General features: G+C 67.0%; 1 protein-coding gene across 6 annotated transcripts in view; it reads right to left on the bottom strand.

Annotated features, from left to right (window-relative positions):
• L3MBTL2 (L3MBTL histone methyl-lysine binding protein 2) overlaps nucleotides 1–12,927 on the bottom strand; it is a 39,046-nt gene that overhangs the window by 13,163 nt on the left and 12,956 nt on the right. The window contains exons 12-17 of one of the 6 annotated variants that reach the window (XM_054696014.1): nucleotides 12,463–12,610; nucleotides 12,039–12,121; nucleotides 11,521–11,755; nucleotides 11,015–11,083; nucleotides 10,076–10,186; nucleotides 7,609–9,784 (exon numbers count right to left, since the gene is read on the bottom strand). The exons of 1 other annotated variant lie outside the window; for it this stretch is intronic. In XM_054696014.1, coding sequence (XP_054551989.1) covers nucleotides 9,672–9,784; nucleotides 10,076–10,186; nucleotides 11,015–11,083; nucleotides 11,521–11,755; nucleotides 12,039–12,121; nucleotides 12,463–12,610 — 759 coding nt within the window. In that variant the 3' untranslated portion in view covers nucleotides 7,609–9,671. Of the gene's footprint in view, nucleotides 1–7,608; nucleotides 9,785–10,075; nucleotides 10,187–11,014; nucleotides 11,084–11,307; nucleotides 11,363–11,520; nucleotides 11,756–12,038; nucleotides 12,122–12,462; nucleotides 12,611–12,927 lie in introns of those variants that run through there. 4 more of the 6 variants (XM_037513483.2, XM_037513482.2, XM_037513484.2 and 1 more) reach the window with 4 other exon arrangements.

Below are 12,927 nucleotides of genomic sequence, written 5' to 3' on the forward strand. Positions count from 1 at the left end.
GCAGCCAGGAGGGGGCTCAGGTCTGGGACCCACAAGCCAGTCGTCCCGGCCCCTCCCCGCCTGGCAGCCCAGAGCCCCGGCTGTCGGCCGTCGGGGCGGGCAGGAGGCCCTGTAACTCCAGCCGCCGCCGCCCCCCTTCGCCTCCGCCCCCGGCTGGGCTGCCCACAATGCTCCCCATTCAGCGCTGCCGCCGCTGCCCACCCGGGTGTGGGGCGGGCCGCCCGCGGTGCCCCAGCAGGGGCCGGGCTGGACTCGCCCGAGAGTGCTGCGGGCCGGGCTGGCGGGGTGCGCGGCATGGAGCGGTGAGTCTCTGGGCCCCGCGGGGGCCGGGGGGCCTGGGGGACGCTGAGTGGCCGCAGACAGGCCCCTGCGCCTCTCTGGGCCTCGGGCTCTCGAGCGTGTCCGGGGGCTCCCGGGAAGGCAGCGCGTCTCGGCTGCTCCCGGGGGCTGGTCTCGAGGCTCGCCCCGGACCCCTGGGCCCTCTGAGGCGGGACGCGCGTCCCCAGGAGGACCTGCCTGCCCCTTGCTCGGCCTCGGGGAGCCCACCGGCGCCGAGGGCCCAAAGGAGACCACCGAACAGATGGCGGGACCCACAGCGGAGAGGGGGGCGCCCGGCCGCGGGGGTGGTCGCCAGGGAGGGCGGGGCGGGGTGGGCTGGGGTGGGGCAGGCTCTGCCCTGGCATGGCCAGCAGGGCCCCGGGGGTGCGGGCAGCCTCAGGCCGAGAGGTCGGAGGGTTGTCGGTGGGGGGTCGGGGCCGTCCCTGCTTTGGAAGGGTCCCCTCCGGGGCTGTGGTCGGAGGCGAAGGCGGCGATCGGGGCGGGGCGGGAGGGGTGGACGGAGGACGGCGGGACGGCCAGAGACGCGGGGTGAGCGCAGGCCCACGGGAGGTGCGCGGGTCCCGCCGGAAGCTCGGCACAGACCGCCCTGGGCACCCCCACCCGGCGCAGGCCGCGGGGCCCAGGCGGGGACAAGGGCGGTGCCGGGCGGCCCTGACCAGCCAGCAAGGTCCTCGGGGCTCCCGGCCGCAGTTTGTGGGCTCTCGGGGCGCGCCTGGCCCTCCGCCCCCCGCTGCCAGGCGGTGCTCTCAGGCCCGGCCACTTGGCTGCCTGCCCCGGGACCCCGCTCTCTCCCTGCTGCCTGCACCGGGGATGGCTCCCCCAGACCCGGGAGCCCCCCCAGCAGGGGCGACGGACCAAATCCAGCCATCCGCGCGGCCTCGGCGGGCAGCCGGTGAGAGGGACTCCCGGGGAGCCTCCGGGAGTCGGGGGCCCGAGGTGCAGGGCCACGGCACTTTCCCCGGGGCCTGGGGGGTCTTCCGGGAGCTGCGCCGAGCGGGCGCGGGCCCCTGTGACGCCCGGACCCCCCTCCCAGGCCCCGGAGCCCCGCCCCTGTCTGGGTGCTGCTGTCTCTGCTCCTGCCGCCGGGGCCCGCCCAGCGCTGCCCACCGGCCTGTCTCTGTGACAACCCCCGGGGGCACGTCGCCTGCCGGCACCAGAACCTCACGGAGGCGCCCGAGGCCATCCCCGAGGTCAGCAGGGCGGGGGGAGCCCCGGGCGAGTCACTGCTCCTCTCCGGGGCTCAGCCCGCACAGCCACAGGATGGGAATAATCCCCAGCGGCGGGGGTGGGCTGCGCCGGACCCCGCGTTCCCCGCATGGAGGGCGGAGGGCGACCCGGCGTGAGCCCCGGTGTCTGCCAGGCGCGCCAGCAGCGCGGGGAAAGGAGACCGTCCCCGGGCAGGGACGATTCCCCGGACGGTGCCAGAGGCGGGGGTGCCCGGGGGGTTGGGCAGAAGGGCTCCCCGGAGGAGGTGGCAGGCAGCAGGACAACGAGCCTGAGGGGAGGAGGGGGAGAAGGTGCTCCCGGGGCCCCGCGCCTCTCAACGCCCCCTCCCCTGGCAGCTGACCCGGCGCCTGGACCTCCAGGGCAACGCGCTGACGGCGATTCCTCCAGCCGCCTTCCGAGACCTGCCTCACCTGACACGCCTGGACCTGCGGCACTGCCGGGTGGAGCGGGTGGCCGAGGGCGCCTTCCGGGGCCTGGGCCGCCTGCTCCTGCTCAACCTGGCCTCCAACCCCCTGCGCGCGCTGCCCCAGGAGGCGCTGGACGGGCTGGGCTCGCTGCGGCGGCTGGAGCTGGAAGGCAACATGCTGGAGGAGCTGCGGCCGGGGGCCTTCGGGGCGCTGGGGGCGCTGCTCACGCTGAACCTGGCCCACAACGCCCTGGTCTACCTGCCCGCCATGGCCTTCCAGGGGCTGGCGCGCACCCGCTGGCTGCAGCTGTCCCACAACGCGCTCAGCGTGCTGGCCCCGGAGGCCCTGGCCGGGCTGCCCGCCCTGCGCCGCCTCAGCCTCCACCACAACGAGCTGCAGGCCCTGCCGGGCTCGGCCTTGTCCCAAGCCCGGGGCCTGGTCCGCCTGGAGCTGGGCCACAACCCGCTGACCTACGCGGGCGAGGAGGACGAGCTGGCGCTGCCCGAGCTGCGGGAGCTGACGCTGGACCACGGAGCGCTGCAGGCCCTGGGCCCCCGGGCCTTCGCCCGCTGCCCGCGCCTGCACACCCTCGACCTCCGAGGCAACCAGCTGGCCACCCTGCCGCCGCTGCAGGGCCCAGGGCAGCTGAGGGGCCTGTGGCTGCAGGGGAACCCCCTGTGGTGTGGCTGCGGGGCCCGCCCGCTGCTCCAGTGGCTGGTGCGGGCCCGAGTGCGCTCGGGCGGCATATGCCGGGGGCCAAGGCGCCTGCAAGGCGAGGCCTTGGACACCCTGAGGCCCTCGGACCTGCGCTGCCCAGGAGACGGGGCCGAGGATGGGGAGGAGGAGGAGGAGCTGGCCACCGCCCGGCCCCGTGGCCCTCCCGGCGCCCCCCAGGACGAGGAGGGGGTGGCCCGGCCATGCCCGCGCGCCTGCGTGTGCGCCTCGGCCACCCGCCACAGCAGCTGTGAGAGCCGCCGGCTGCAGGCCGTGCCCCGCGGCTTCCCCGACGACACACTGCTCCTCGACCTGAGGCAGAACCACTTCCCCGCGCTGCCCCGCGCCGCCTTCCCAGGCCTGGGCGGGCTGGTGTCGCTGCACCTGCAGCGCTGCGGCATCCGGGAGCTGCAGGCCGGGGCCCTGGCGGGGCTGAGTGGCCTGCTCTACCTCTACCTCTCGGACAACCAGCTCTCGGGCCTCAGCGCCGCCGCCCTGGAAGGGGCCCCCCGCCTGGGCTACCTGTACCTGGAGCGCAACCACTTTGCCCGGGTGCCGGGGGCCGCCCTGCACGCCCTGCCCAGCCTCTTCTCCCTGCACCTGCAGGACAACGCCGTGGGCCGCCTGGCCGCTGGGGACCTGGAGGGGGCGCGGGCCCTGCGCTGGCTCTACCTGAGCGGGAACCGCATCGTCCACGTGTCCCCTGGGGCGCTAGGCCCAGTGCGGGAGCTGGAGAAGCTGCACCTTGATGGGAACCAGCTGCGAGAGGTGCCCACCGGGGCCTTGGAGGGGCTGCCCGCCCTCCTGGAGCTGCAGCTTGCAGGCAACCCGTTACGGGCCCTGCCAGACGGGGCCTTCCGGCCCGTGGGCCGCTCGCTGCAGCGCCTCTTCCTGAACGGCAGCGGCCTGGAGCAGGTGGGCGCAGGGGTGTGGGGCTGGGGCAGCACAAGGCCCCACAGCTTGTGTCCAGCAGCGCCCACGGCCTGCTCTGCAGCGCCAGGCCTGGGGCTGGGTGCGGGGACCCCGAGATGAACCAGACCCCACAGCTGTCAGGCCTGTCGGGGTTGGCGGGGGCAGGATCCATGGGGTTACCCACCAAGGGCAGATCTGCACCCCAAGAGCTTTGCCACTCTGGGCTGGGGGTCCAGGTGTAGCAAGAGAAACATGAACCGGGTGTTGGGTGACTTGCAGGCGGCGAGGGTTCTGGTGTCCCCAGGCTGGGTTTCCGTGCGGGCACTACCCTTCCTGCCACACCGTCAGGGCTCTCCACTCCCCTTCGCTGGGGGGCACGGGGCCCTCCCAGGCCCGGGGGTGGGCCCCATAGGAGCTCACACTAGGGCCTGCACCTCCCCGCAGATTTCCCCCGCGGCCTTCTCGGGGCTGGGGCCCAGGCTGCAGAGCCTACACCTGCAGAAGAACCAGCTGCAGGCCCTGCCCGCCCTGCCCGGCCTCAGGCAGCTGGAGCTCATTGACCTCAGCGGCAACCCCTTCCGCTGTGACTGCCAGCTACTCCCGCTGCACAGGTGGGCACGCCCGCCCTGCCCGGCCCCGCTGCCTCCTGGGGCCCCTTGTGCGCACCGGGAGGGGGGTCCTGCCAGAGCCGGCGCCCCTTCCTGGGGAACCCAACGTGCATGGGGTTGGGGGGCTGATGAATGTGTGTGGGCACCTTCATCCGGTCTGAGAAAGCAACAAGAACCCCCAGAGGCCCAGTGGGCTCAGGTCAGCCGCCACGACGGTCTAGCTTGGGCCACGCGACCTGGCCGTGCTCTTTCCTCACCTGTTTGGTTACGTCAAACCAGCGGGGAGGTTGACTCGCAGGGTCTGGCCGGCGGAGGCTCTCTCCCTGCTCCCCTTGCAGAGACTTGCTGGGGCGCCGTGACTGGTGAAGGGTCCAAGGCTGCCCCCAGGCTCCCTGGCACCTCCTCCCTCTCAGGGAAGCTCAGCAGCTTCTTGGAATCTTCTTCCTCCTCAGGTGGCTCTCTGGGATGAACCTGCAGGTGGGGGCCACCTGTGCCTCCCCACCCAGCGCCCGGGGCCAGAGGGTGAAGGCCGCGGCTGCTGTCTTTGAAGCCTGCCCAGGCTGGGCTGCCAGGAAGGCCAAGCGGACGCCAGCCCACAGGCCGGGTGCCAGGAGAACCCCCGTGAAGGGAAGAAGGCAGGGAGCAGACAAGGTTGGCCACCGGGCAGGTGGGGGAGGCCTTGCTGGGTGGGGCAGGTTCCAAGGCCCCCGGGCTGGCAGGGGTGGGGCTTCTGGGTTCTGGAGCTAGGCCATGACCCTGCTGGTTCCGACCGATAAAGCCCATCCTCGCCGCCCCGCCTTGGGCTGGGCCCAGGCCTCTCGTCCTGCGGGGCAGTGGCCTGAGTCTGCCTGGACCTGGGTGTGTCCATAAATCTGTCCTGCTGGCCCCTGACTTGATGCTGCTGACCACTTCCCAGCTGGCCTGGGGCCGCCCACTCCGGAGGGGAGGGGAGGGCAGGAGTGAGGAGCATTTCTGGCGCCGCCCACTGCCTGTCAGCCGTGGGGGGGGGCCACTCAGGGCACCCCAGCAACACCCCTGAGAAGAGTGAGCGAGATCTGGGCGCCCCTCCCCGTGGAGGGGACGGAACAAGTGGGCACTGGGAAGCTGGGGGGAGGGCTCTGCTGCCCCTGGCCCCCCATTGGCAAGACTTGGGAGCCTGGGTGTGTGCGGGCAGGCACAGGGCGGGGGGTAAAGCAGCGTCCTGGAGGCCACAGGGGCTTTTTCAGGCTTTAATGCTCTCTCTATGCCAATGGTGGGGCGGGCGCGCCGGCTGGCAAGGCAGGCCTCCCAGCCCGGCCGCGCCTCTCTCCGGGCTCTCCTGGCTGCTCTCCCCGCCACGCCGCCGCAGCCGTTTCTCCCGTCCAAGCGCCGCCGCCCTGCTCGCCTCCGCTTCCGGGCTCAGGTGTGCACCTACGCACGCCCGCCACACTCGGGTGCGCCCCGGGCGTGTGTGCCCGCGCCCACGCTCCCAAGCTCCTCGGCGTTCAAGGCCACAGGAGACAGCCGCGGAGCGCGGCGGCGTGAAGCCTGGGCGTCGTGGTCTCCCGACGCTGGGGCCGTCCGTGTTCGCACCAGCCCGAGCTAGAGCCGCCACGAGGGGCTACAGCCCGGCCAGTGGCTGAAGCAGGAGCCCTGGAGGCAGCGGTCAAGAGCCCGCGTGGGCGGCCGCACACTCCAGGCCTCTGGGGAGGGCCCTTCCGGCCTCTGGTCTCTTCACATCTTCCCGGCACGGCTGTCCATGTCCACATCGGTTTCATCAGGATTCATCATTTTTTTAAAGATTTATTTACACAAGCACTGGGTACAGTCAGAAGCGCGGGAGGGTGAGAGAATTCACCAGAGCCAGAGCGGGGAGCAGAGCAGGCAGAAGGACCGAAGTACACTGCTGAGGGGAGCAGCGGGCGGCAGGAGAGGTCTGCGCGCCATGTGGGACCCTCGCTTGGCAGCCGGGGATCGAACCGGCGCTGTAGAGACTGTGGGCAGCTTTGGAGCTCAGCGCTCAACAGCTGCGCCACCAGGGGAGGCCCAGAATTCATCATTTGTTTTTAGAAGAACTGGGGTGTAGGCCAGAGGTGTGGGGGGCCAGAGAGAGTGGGAGCAGAACAGGTGGATCTACTGAGATACACTGCTGAGGGGAGCAGCGGGTGCGTCAGGAGAGGTCTGCTGCGCCGTGTGGGCAGCTCCCTGGCTGAATTGGTCTCGGGCCATCATGGTAATAGTGCTGAGACTTAATCCCTAGGCCACCAAGGAGGCCCCCAAATTCGAGTCATTTGAATTGGGACCCCCCCGATGACTTTCGTTGACTTGGTTGCCTCCGTGATGACCTGATTTCTAAACACGGCCTTGTTCTGAGGTACATCTTTTTGAGAGGGATACATTTCAAGCCCTAACAGCGTTGCTCGTGGAGAGGCTGTGAGGACGAAACTGCCAAAAAGACCCCAAGCTGAAGGTGACCGGCGGTTCTGACAGGTCCGACCCGGAGCCGGCACTGACAAGAGCAGTGTTTTCCCTCAGCTCATGGGCCTGTGTGGTGCTCTCTCCCACTTCAGCCCTGGGCTCCCTGTGGGCCTTGAGCTGGGTGCAGGGGCTGGGGCGCGGGAGCCCCACCTTTTCTGCTCAGTGGCTGTGCAGGAATCAGGGTACTCCAGACCATTTCCGCCAGCCACTCTCCCTATCAGAGAGACCCCCCAAAGGTGTTCATCTTTGTGGGAGGCGGTGCTTCCAGGTACACAAAGAAATGGCCAGGAACAGGCTCCGCTCTTGAGGGTCACATGAGGCCTTGAGCCCCGGCAGGGTGGTCTGGGCCGGGGGAGCCTACCTTGCAGGAAGGCACAGGGTGGGGGCCCCCACCTTTAACTGGGCGTCCGGCAGGTGGAAGACGCTAACAAAGCAAACGAGCGTGTGCTGGCCGCAAAATGGCAGCCCAGCCGGGCCTAATTGTTGCTGTCATTAAGTAGCCAAGTTACTACGCCACAAACCTTGCTTCTGCTCATCTGACAAATGAAATCCACGTGCACCCCGCAGGGTTACTGTGAAGAAACAGACCGTGGAAACAAGCTTAACTTGTCCTGGCGTGGGGGCCTTGCTTCCTGATCCTCAGGCAGCGCCAGGGCCTGGACTAGGCGGCAGCATCGGTGTGGGCTGCAGGCGCCTTCCCGAAGTGTGATCTGGCCTAGTCTAGACCGGCGGCAGCAGCAGGTGGTCAGGCAGGGCCTACAGGCTGGGCCCCGCAGGCCCACGTTTCAACCACTCCCACCACAGCCCACCCCACTGACTCCCAGTCACCAGTGCCCTCCAGGGGTACAAGGCTCTTTCTACGCTGGGAGTAAAAATGTCCTGGCAGTGACGTGCTCTCACGTCACATACCCTAGTGGGGCCAACCTGTGTGTGAGCCATGAGGGACAGAAAAGACAGGCTCAGCCTTGGGGGCACCCAGGGATGGGGAAAGGAGGGCGCAAACGAGACACAGATGTGGCGGCCTTGAGACAGCTCGTGGCGTCTTTATTCCGTAGCCCTCACGCGGGCACTCACCCACCTCCACTCAGGTCCTCAGGACACGCTCTCTACGGAACAGCACCTGACAGGCTGGACTTCAGCAAGTCAGAGTTCAACGGTCTCACGCCAGGTGTGGGGAGGCCAGTCCAGGGCTGGAAGGGCGGCTCCTTGTCCTGCAGCTCTGCCGCCGGGATGGGGGCGTTAGTGCCGGGGCCTCAGGCCTCACTTCTCTAGTCAGGCAGGCAGAACCACGGACCGTGGCACGTCCAAGCCGTTTTCCCAGGAGCTCTTCTCCCAGAACCGGATCCCAGTGAAGGGGTTCTGGAAGGTGGTGGCCCAGGCCAGGCAGCAGTTCCGTGAGCAGGCAGAAGGGCACCCAGGCACCTTCCTCTCCTGGAGGGTGAAGCCTCTGTCCTGTCACTGTGAATCCAGGGTGTGCGATGGGGGGAGGGAGGGGGGCGGGGAAGGGCCAAGGCCCTGCATCCTGAGGAATGCCCCGTCCTTGGCCTTCACATTGGTCCAAACTCAAGTCACTTTTTCAGTTTGTGGGGAATTCAGGCTGCACCAACACTGCTTTCTGGGCCTGGTTTGGCATGGGTGGCGCTGCCTCGTGCCTTAGCATGGGGTGAAGCTCTCCCTGAAGTGGGTGGAGATCAGCTCCCTTCAGGCTATCACCCCTTCCCTGGAATGACACCAGACAGCCTTGGTCCTGAGCAAACCCATATGCAAGTACTGGCCCCAGCAGTGCCACCTCTACCCACAGAGCAGGAAGGAGTGAGGCTGGCAGCCCGTCTCCTCTCAGGGCTCCGGAAGAGGGTATGGAAGAGCTAGGACTGAACAGTCTCAAAGCAGCTGACAGAAAGCAAACTCCAGAATGTACTTTCAAAGCGGAGCAGAATCAAAATACATTAAGGGCTGGAGAGTGAGGAACAGGAAGCCCGGTACCCCTCTTCACACTCCTCCGGAGGCGCAGGTGGGGAAGGTGCCGCCTCAGCCAGCGGGGCTGACCAGCACAAGGTCCCCGTGTTGAGGCCCACGACCCTGTCAGGCCCTACCTGACTGCTTAGCAGAAGGGACGAGAACAGGTCCCAGCCCAGCTGGCTCCAGAGCAGGCCGCGTCCCCGCTCAGGTGGGCCGAGCCCACCTCCACTCTTGCTGCCCCAGCCTCCTCCTTCCCCCAACTCTCCCCAAGTGGCACAGGGGCTGGTGTGGTCTTTTCCTATCAAGGCCCCTACAAGCCTCCCTACTGGGAAGCAGACCCCACTCATGCCCCGTTGCTCCTAGGAAGTGGAGTCTGTACTCCAGGCAACAGGAAAAACGGGTCACCAAACCCACATCCTGCTCATGGCTTCCTGGATGCCTACCTGAGCTGGGTACCTGCGGGTGGTTCCCCAGCACCCCCCACCGCCAGGGCACAAGGGGATGCAGAGCAGCAGCCTAGGAGGTGAGAGGCCACTGCACTTGCTCAGTTTTCAGGCTGAGCCTGCACCCTCACACACTGGCTGTCCTGAGGGTCTCCCCTCAGAGGGCTGCTCCAGGCCTTTATTCAGGACTTGCCTGGGTGCATGGACACACACGGCACCAACTGTCTGGTCTTCCAGCGTGACTGGGGGCAGCCCCCACCCTCTGGCAGAGGAAGGATGTGGTGGTGTGGAGGGAAACTTCTGTGAGGAGCAGCTTTGGGAGCTCTTGCTGGAGAGGGCAAGACTCACAGAAGAGAGTTTGGGGGCCTCAGGTGCCCCAGGCATGAGGCTTCACCAAACAGGGCAGAGGCAACAGCGTGGGCGAAAGCAGACCCCAGCTGCTCCTCAGCGCCTGGCCCTCACAGCACCAGGCAGGTTTATACAAAACAGCTCAGTGTCCAAAGTAATGGGGGTTGGAGGGGTGGTGGCAAGAGAGGAGCCCTGGGCTGGCTTCCGGGGGCGGCCATGCTGGGAAAGCTCAGTTGTCTGTCTCCTGTTTGATGCTCTCAAGGGGGACAGGCAGCTCTGGACTCGGGGCCTTGGCGGGTGTGGTTATGTCGAGATGCTCTTCCTTCACGCGCACGGCGATGACTGGAGGGGAGGGCAGGGGGCTCAGGATCTGGGGAAGGGACACGGCTTCCTACAGATGGGGGCCCTCAGGATGTGGTGGGCAGCAGCAGAGGGGTCCCGGGGCACACTTGGGCAGGAGGAGCCAGAGGCGTGGCTGCACGGGCCCGGCTCCTTGCAGAGCTGGGGGCTCGGGATGATCTCTGGGTCCACGGGCCGAGGGCTGCTTGGGACACGGAAAATTCCTTTCCACCTTGACTCTACTCTTCTGTGCCCAGGCGGGGAAGGAAAGGGGCCGCCTCTGAGCACCGGACCCTGCCCCCACCCTGCCCCCGAGGCTTACTGTCTTCAGGCTCTGAGGAGATCTTCTCTGCGGCCTGCGGGTTGTCCTCCAGCAGGGCCTTCTTGGCGCCTTGACGGAGGGGACGCGACTTGGTCGGCGGAATTCTTTTCCCTTTGAATAAAAGCGGAAATCAACCCAGCATTTGACTATATCCACGGGGGGCTGCAGTCCGGGTCCCATCCAGAGGTCGGGCAGAGGGGACAGGGCCAACTTGGGGGACAGAGGACCGAACTCGAGCTTCACCCCTCAGGGCTGCGGGTCTTGAGGCTCAGTGAGGTTCCCTCCACTAGGGGTCACCACTGTCCTCTCACGCTAAGCTTCCCTTCTCCAAGCTGTACTTTCTTTAGCATCAAAGGGGGACCTTCCCAGTCCTATTGTTTTGAATTACACTGGGACCCCCTCTTGATCAACTACGTATCCTGCAGCATCCAGCCCTGAGGCCCTGTCCCGATCCTTCCTAGCCCTGCTGCAGGACGTCTGTGCCTGGCCCGGGGCCGTGGCTCTGGGGACAGCTCCCCCCCCCCTACAGCCGCGGTCCTGAGAACGGGGCCCAAACTGGGCTCAGGCTCTTTCGACAGTGGAAAACGACACCCACACTGGGGGGCTGCCCTGCCCAGTCCCCAGCAGCCCAGAGGAGGAGGACCGCCTCGGGAGCAGCGTCCACGCCCTCTCCTTCCCAGCACTGCAGCTGCGCGGCGCTGAGGCGGCCAGGTGATGCTGACCAGGGGGCAGCAGAGATGGGCCCCCCCCCCAATACAACCTCGTCTCCTCGCCTCGGCATCCTCACTGTTGCCAGGACTACAGATGCCATTTATGCTCTGGGCCCCTAGGACAATGGTGGTGGGCACACGGGGTCAGAGGACAGGCCAGGGAGACGGGCAAGCCATGGGGAGCGCTGAGTGGGGAGGCCCAGCCTGCTCACGTCAGAGCACCACTTACTTTTCTTCCCAAACTGTTTCTTTTTCTTCTTTGTGGCCTCTTTGGCCTTCAGAGGTGTGGCTGGCTCTGCTGTTGAAACAAAGACAAAGAGATGAAAAGGGTCCTGAGAGGACAAGTGGGCAGGGACGTCGGAGCGCCCTGCCCACCCCTCAGCAGCCTCCCCTTAGCACGGGACGCCCCAGGAAGGAAGCCGCAGTTGGGCTGTGAGAATGGGGGCGGTGGGGCGGGACTGGAGAACAGCGGTCCCTTCTTCCCACCCTTGCCACCAGGGCTGCTCGGAGGGCCTGGTTTACCTGGGCGCACAAGGGCACGCGCATATGACAGAGTGGCAAGGTCAAGGAAGGAGCTCTGCAGGCCAGAGAGGGAGACAGAGCAGTCAGGCGGGGGAGGGGCAGACGGCCAGGAGACTTCTCCGGCTCGTGCCAAAGAACGAGGGGGGCCAGGGAGCGTGGGCAGGAAAGAGAAAAGGAAAGTCAACAGCCCCTCGGGACCCCGAGAGCCCAGACCTGTGGCCACGGGTGGCTGGAGCTGGTAGCCAGTGAGCTCGCACCAGCCGACGGGGTAGATGTCCGGGGACTCGCAGTCCACCCACTGGTCGTACTCGCTGTCCCAACCGTCAAAGTGGATGCTGAGCAGCCGGTGCACCACCCGCTTCACCGTGGCCACACAGATGAGGCGCGGCTCCATCAGGTCCACAGCCTCCAGCTTCATGCCCACCTTGAAGCCATGGTTGGGGCAGTCCTAGGGTGGAGAGGACAGTGGCGAAGCAGCCAGCGCCCTGCTGCAGCGGGGCACAGTTGGGGTGCGAGGGTGGCTGATGACCCCACAGCACTTGGACCCGGTGCCCGAGCCCCTCTGGAGAGGCTGGCCGAGCCGAGGGTGGGCAGAGTGCCTCTGCCAATGCCAGGGGTTCCTCTCCCGAAGGGCTGAGTGCAGTCACCCTCACAGAAAGAGAGGGTTGGAGAGGCCACCCCACGGTCCCGAGCCCGCCTCAGGCCCCCGGCTCCCTCCGTGGTCTTCTCACCATGTTAAAGAGTCTTGACGGAGCCGCTTTCGACTTGGTCTTCTCCAAATAGGCCTCCCAGTTGAATGTGTGCATCTCGTACCCTGTGGGAGCAGAGTGGGTGTGGGGAAGGGGTGGTGGGGGTCAGGAAGGAGCACACAGCCAAAGGGGCAGGTGCAGTGTGGCCCTGCGCAGCCTGCCGTGCCCCCCGCAGCCCTTCCCTCCTCCCCAGCTGCCCCAGGACATAACCCTGCTGCAGAAGTTGCTGCCTGCCCCAAGGACAAGTGGGAGCTCTGCTCACCACACTACTCAGCAGCTGTGGGGCCTGGCCAGTGGGGCCCTGGGTCCTGCCACCTCTGCAGTGCCCCCTGAGGCTCCAAGCTCAGGGGTCTGGCTGGGCTTGCAGCCTCATCCTGCCCCTCCCAACTGCAAAGCCAAGTCTTACCTTTTGGGGGTGTGAGTTCAATGTCATTCTTCTGGCAGAAGGTGGCTGGGAAGATGGCGTGGGAAGAGGCATGATAGCAGAACCAGTCTGAGCCGTCTGTGGAGGGCCCCCCGTCTACACAGATCATCAGATAGCCGTCCAGGAGAACCTAGCCAGCGTCGGGTGGGCCAGGGAAGATTGCGGAAAGTCTCAGAATCTCCCAGGTGGCGCAGGAGGACGCATCTAACCGTCCTCTTCTGGGACAGGCTTGTGAGCTGATTTATCTTCACCAGACAGCAGACGCGTGCCAGCAGGGACGGCGCCTGTTGCCCGTGTCCTCAGGGGTGAGCACCCAAAGATGTGCTGGGTAAACAAGATGGCATACCCCCAGGAGGGCAGAGGCCTGCGGCCTGTAGCAGTCAGCCCGGCTGTGGCTCAGCCAGGCCAGCGCTCAAATAAGGCGGTGGAAAGGCCCCGGTGAAGGAC

Source organism: Talpa occidentalis, unplaced genomic scaffold (assembly GCF_014898055.3).
Source record: "Talpa occidentalis isolate TD23 unplaced genomic scaffold, MPIMG_talOcc4v2.1 talOcc4.16, whole genome shotgun sequence".
In the NCBI taxonomy this organism is placed as follows: Eukaryota; Metazoa; Chordata; class Mammalia; order Eulipotyphla; family Talpidae; genus Talpa; species Talpa occidentalis.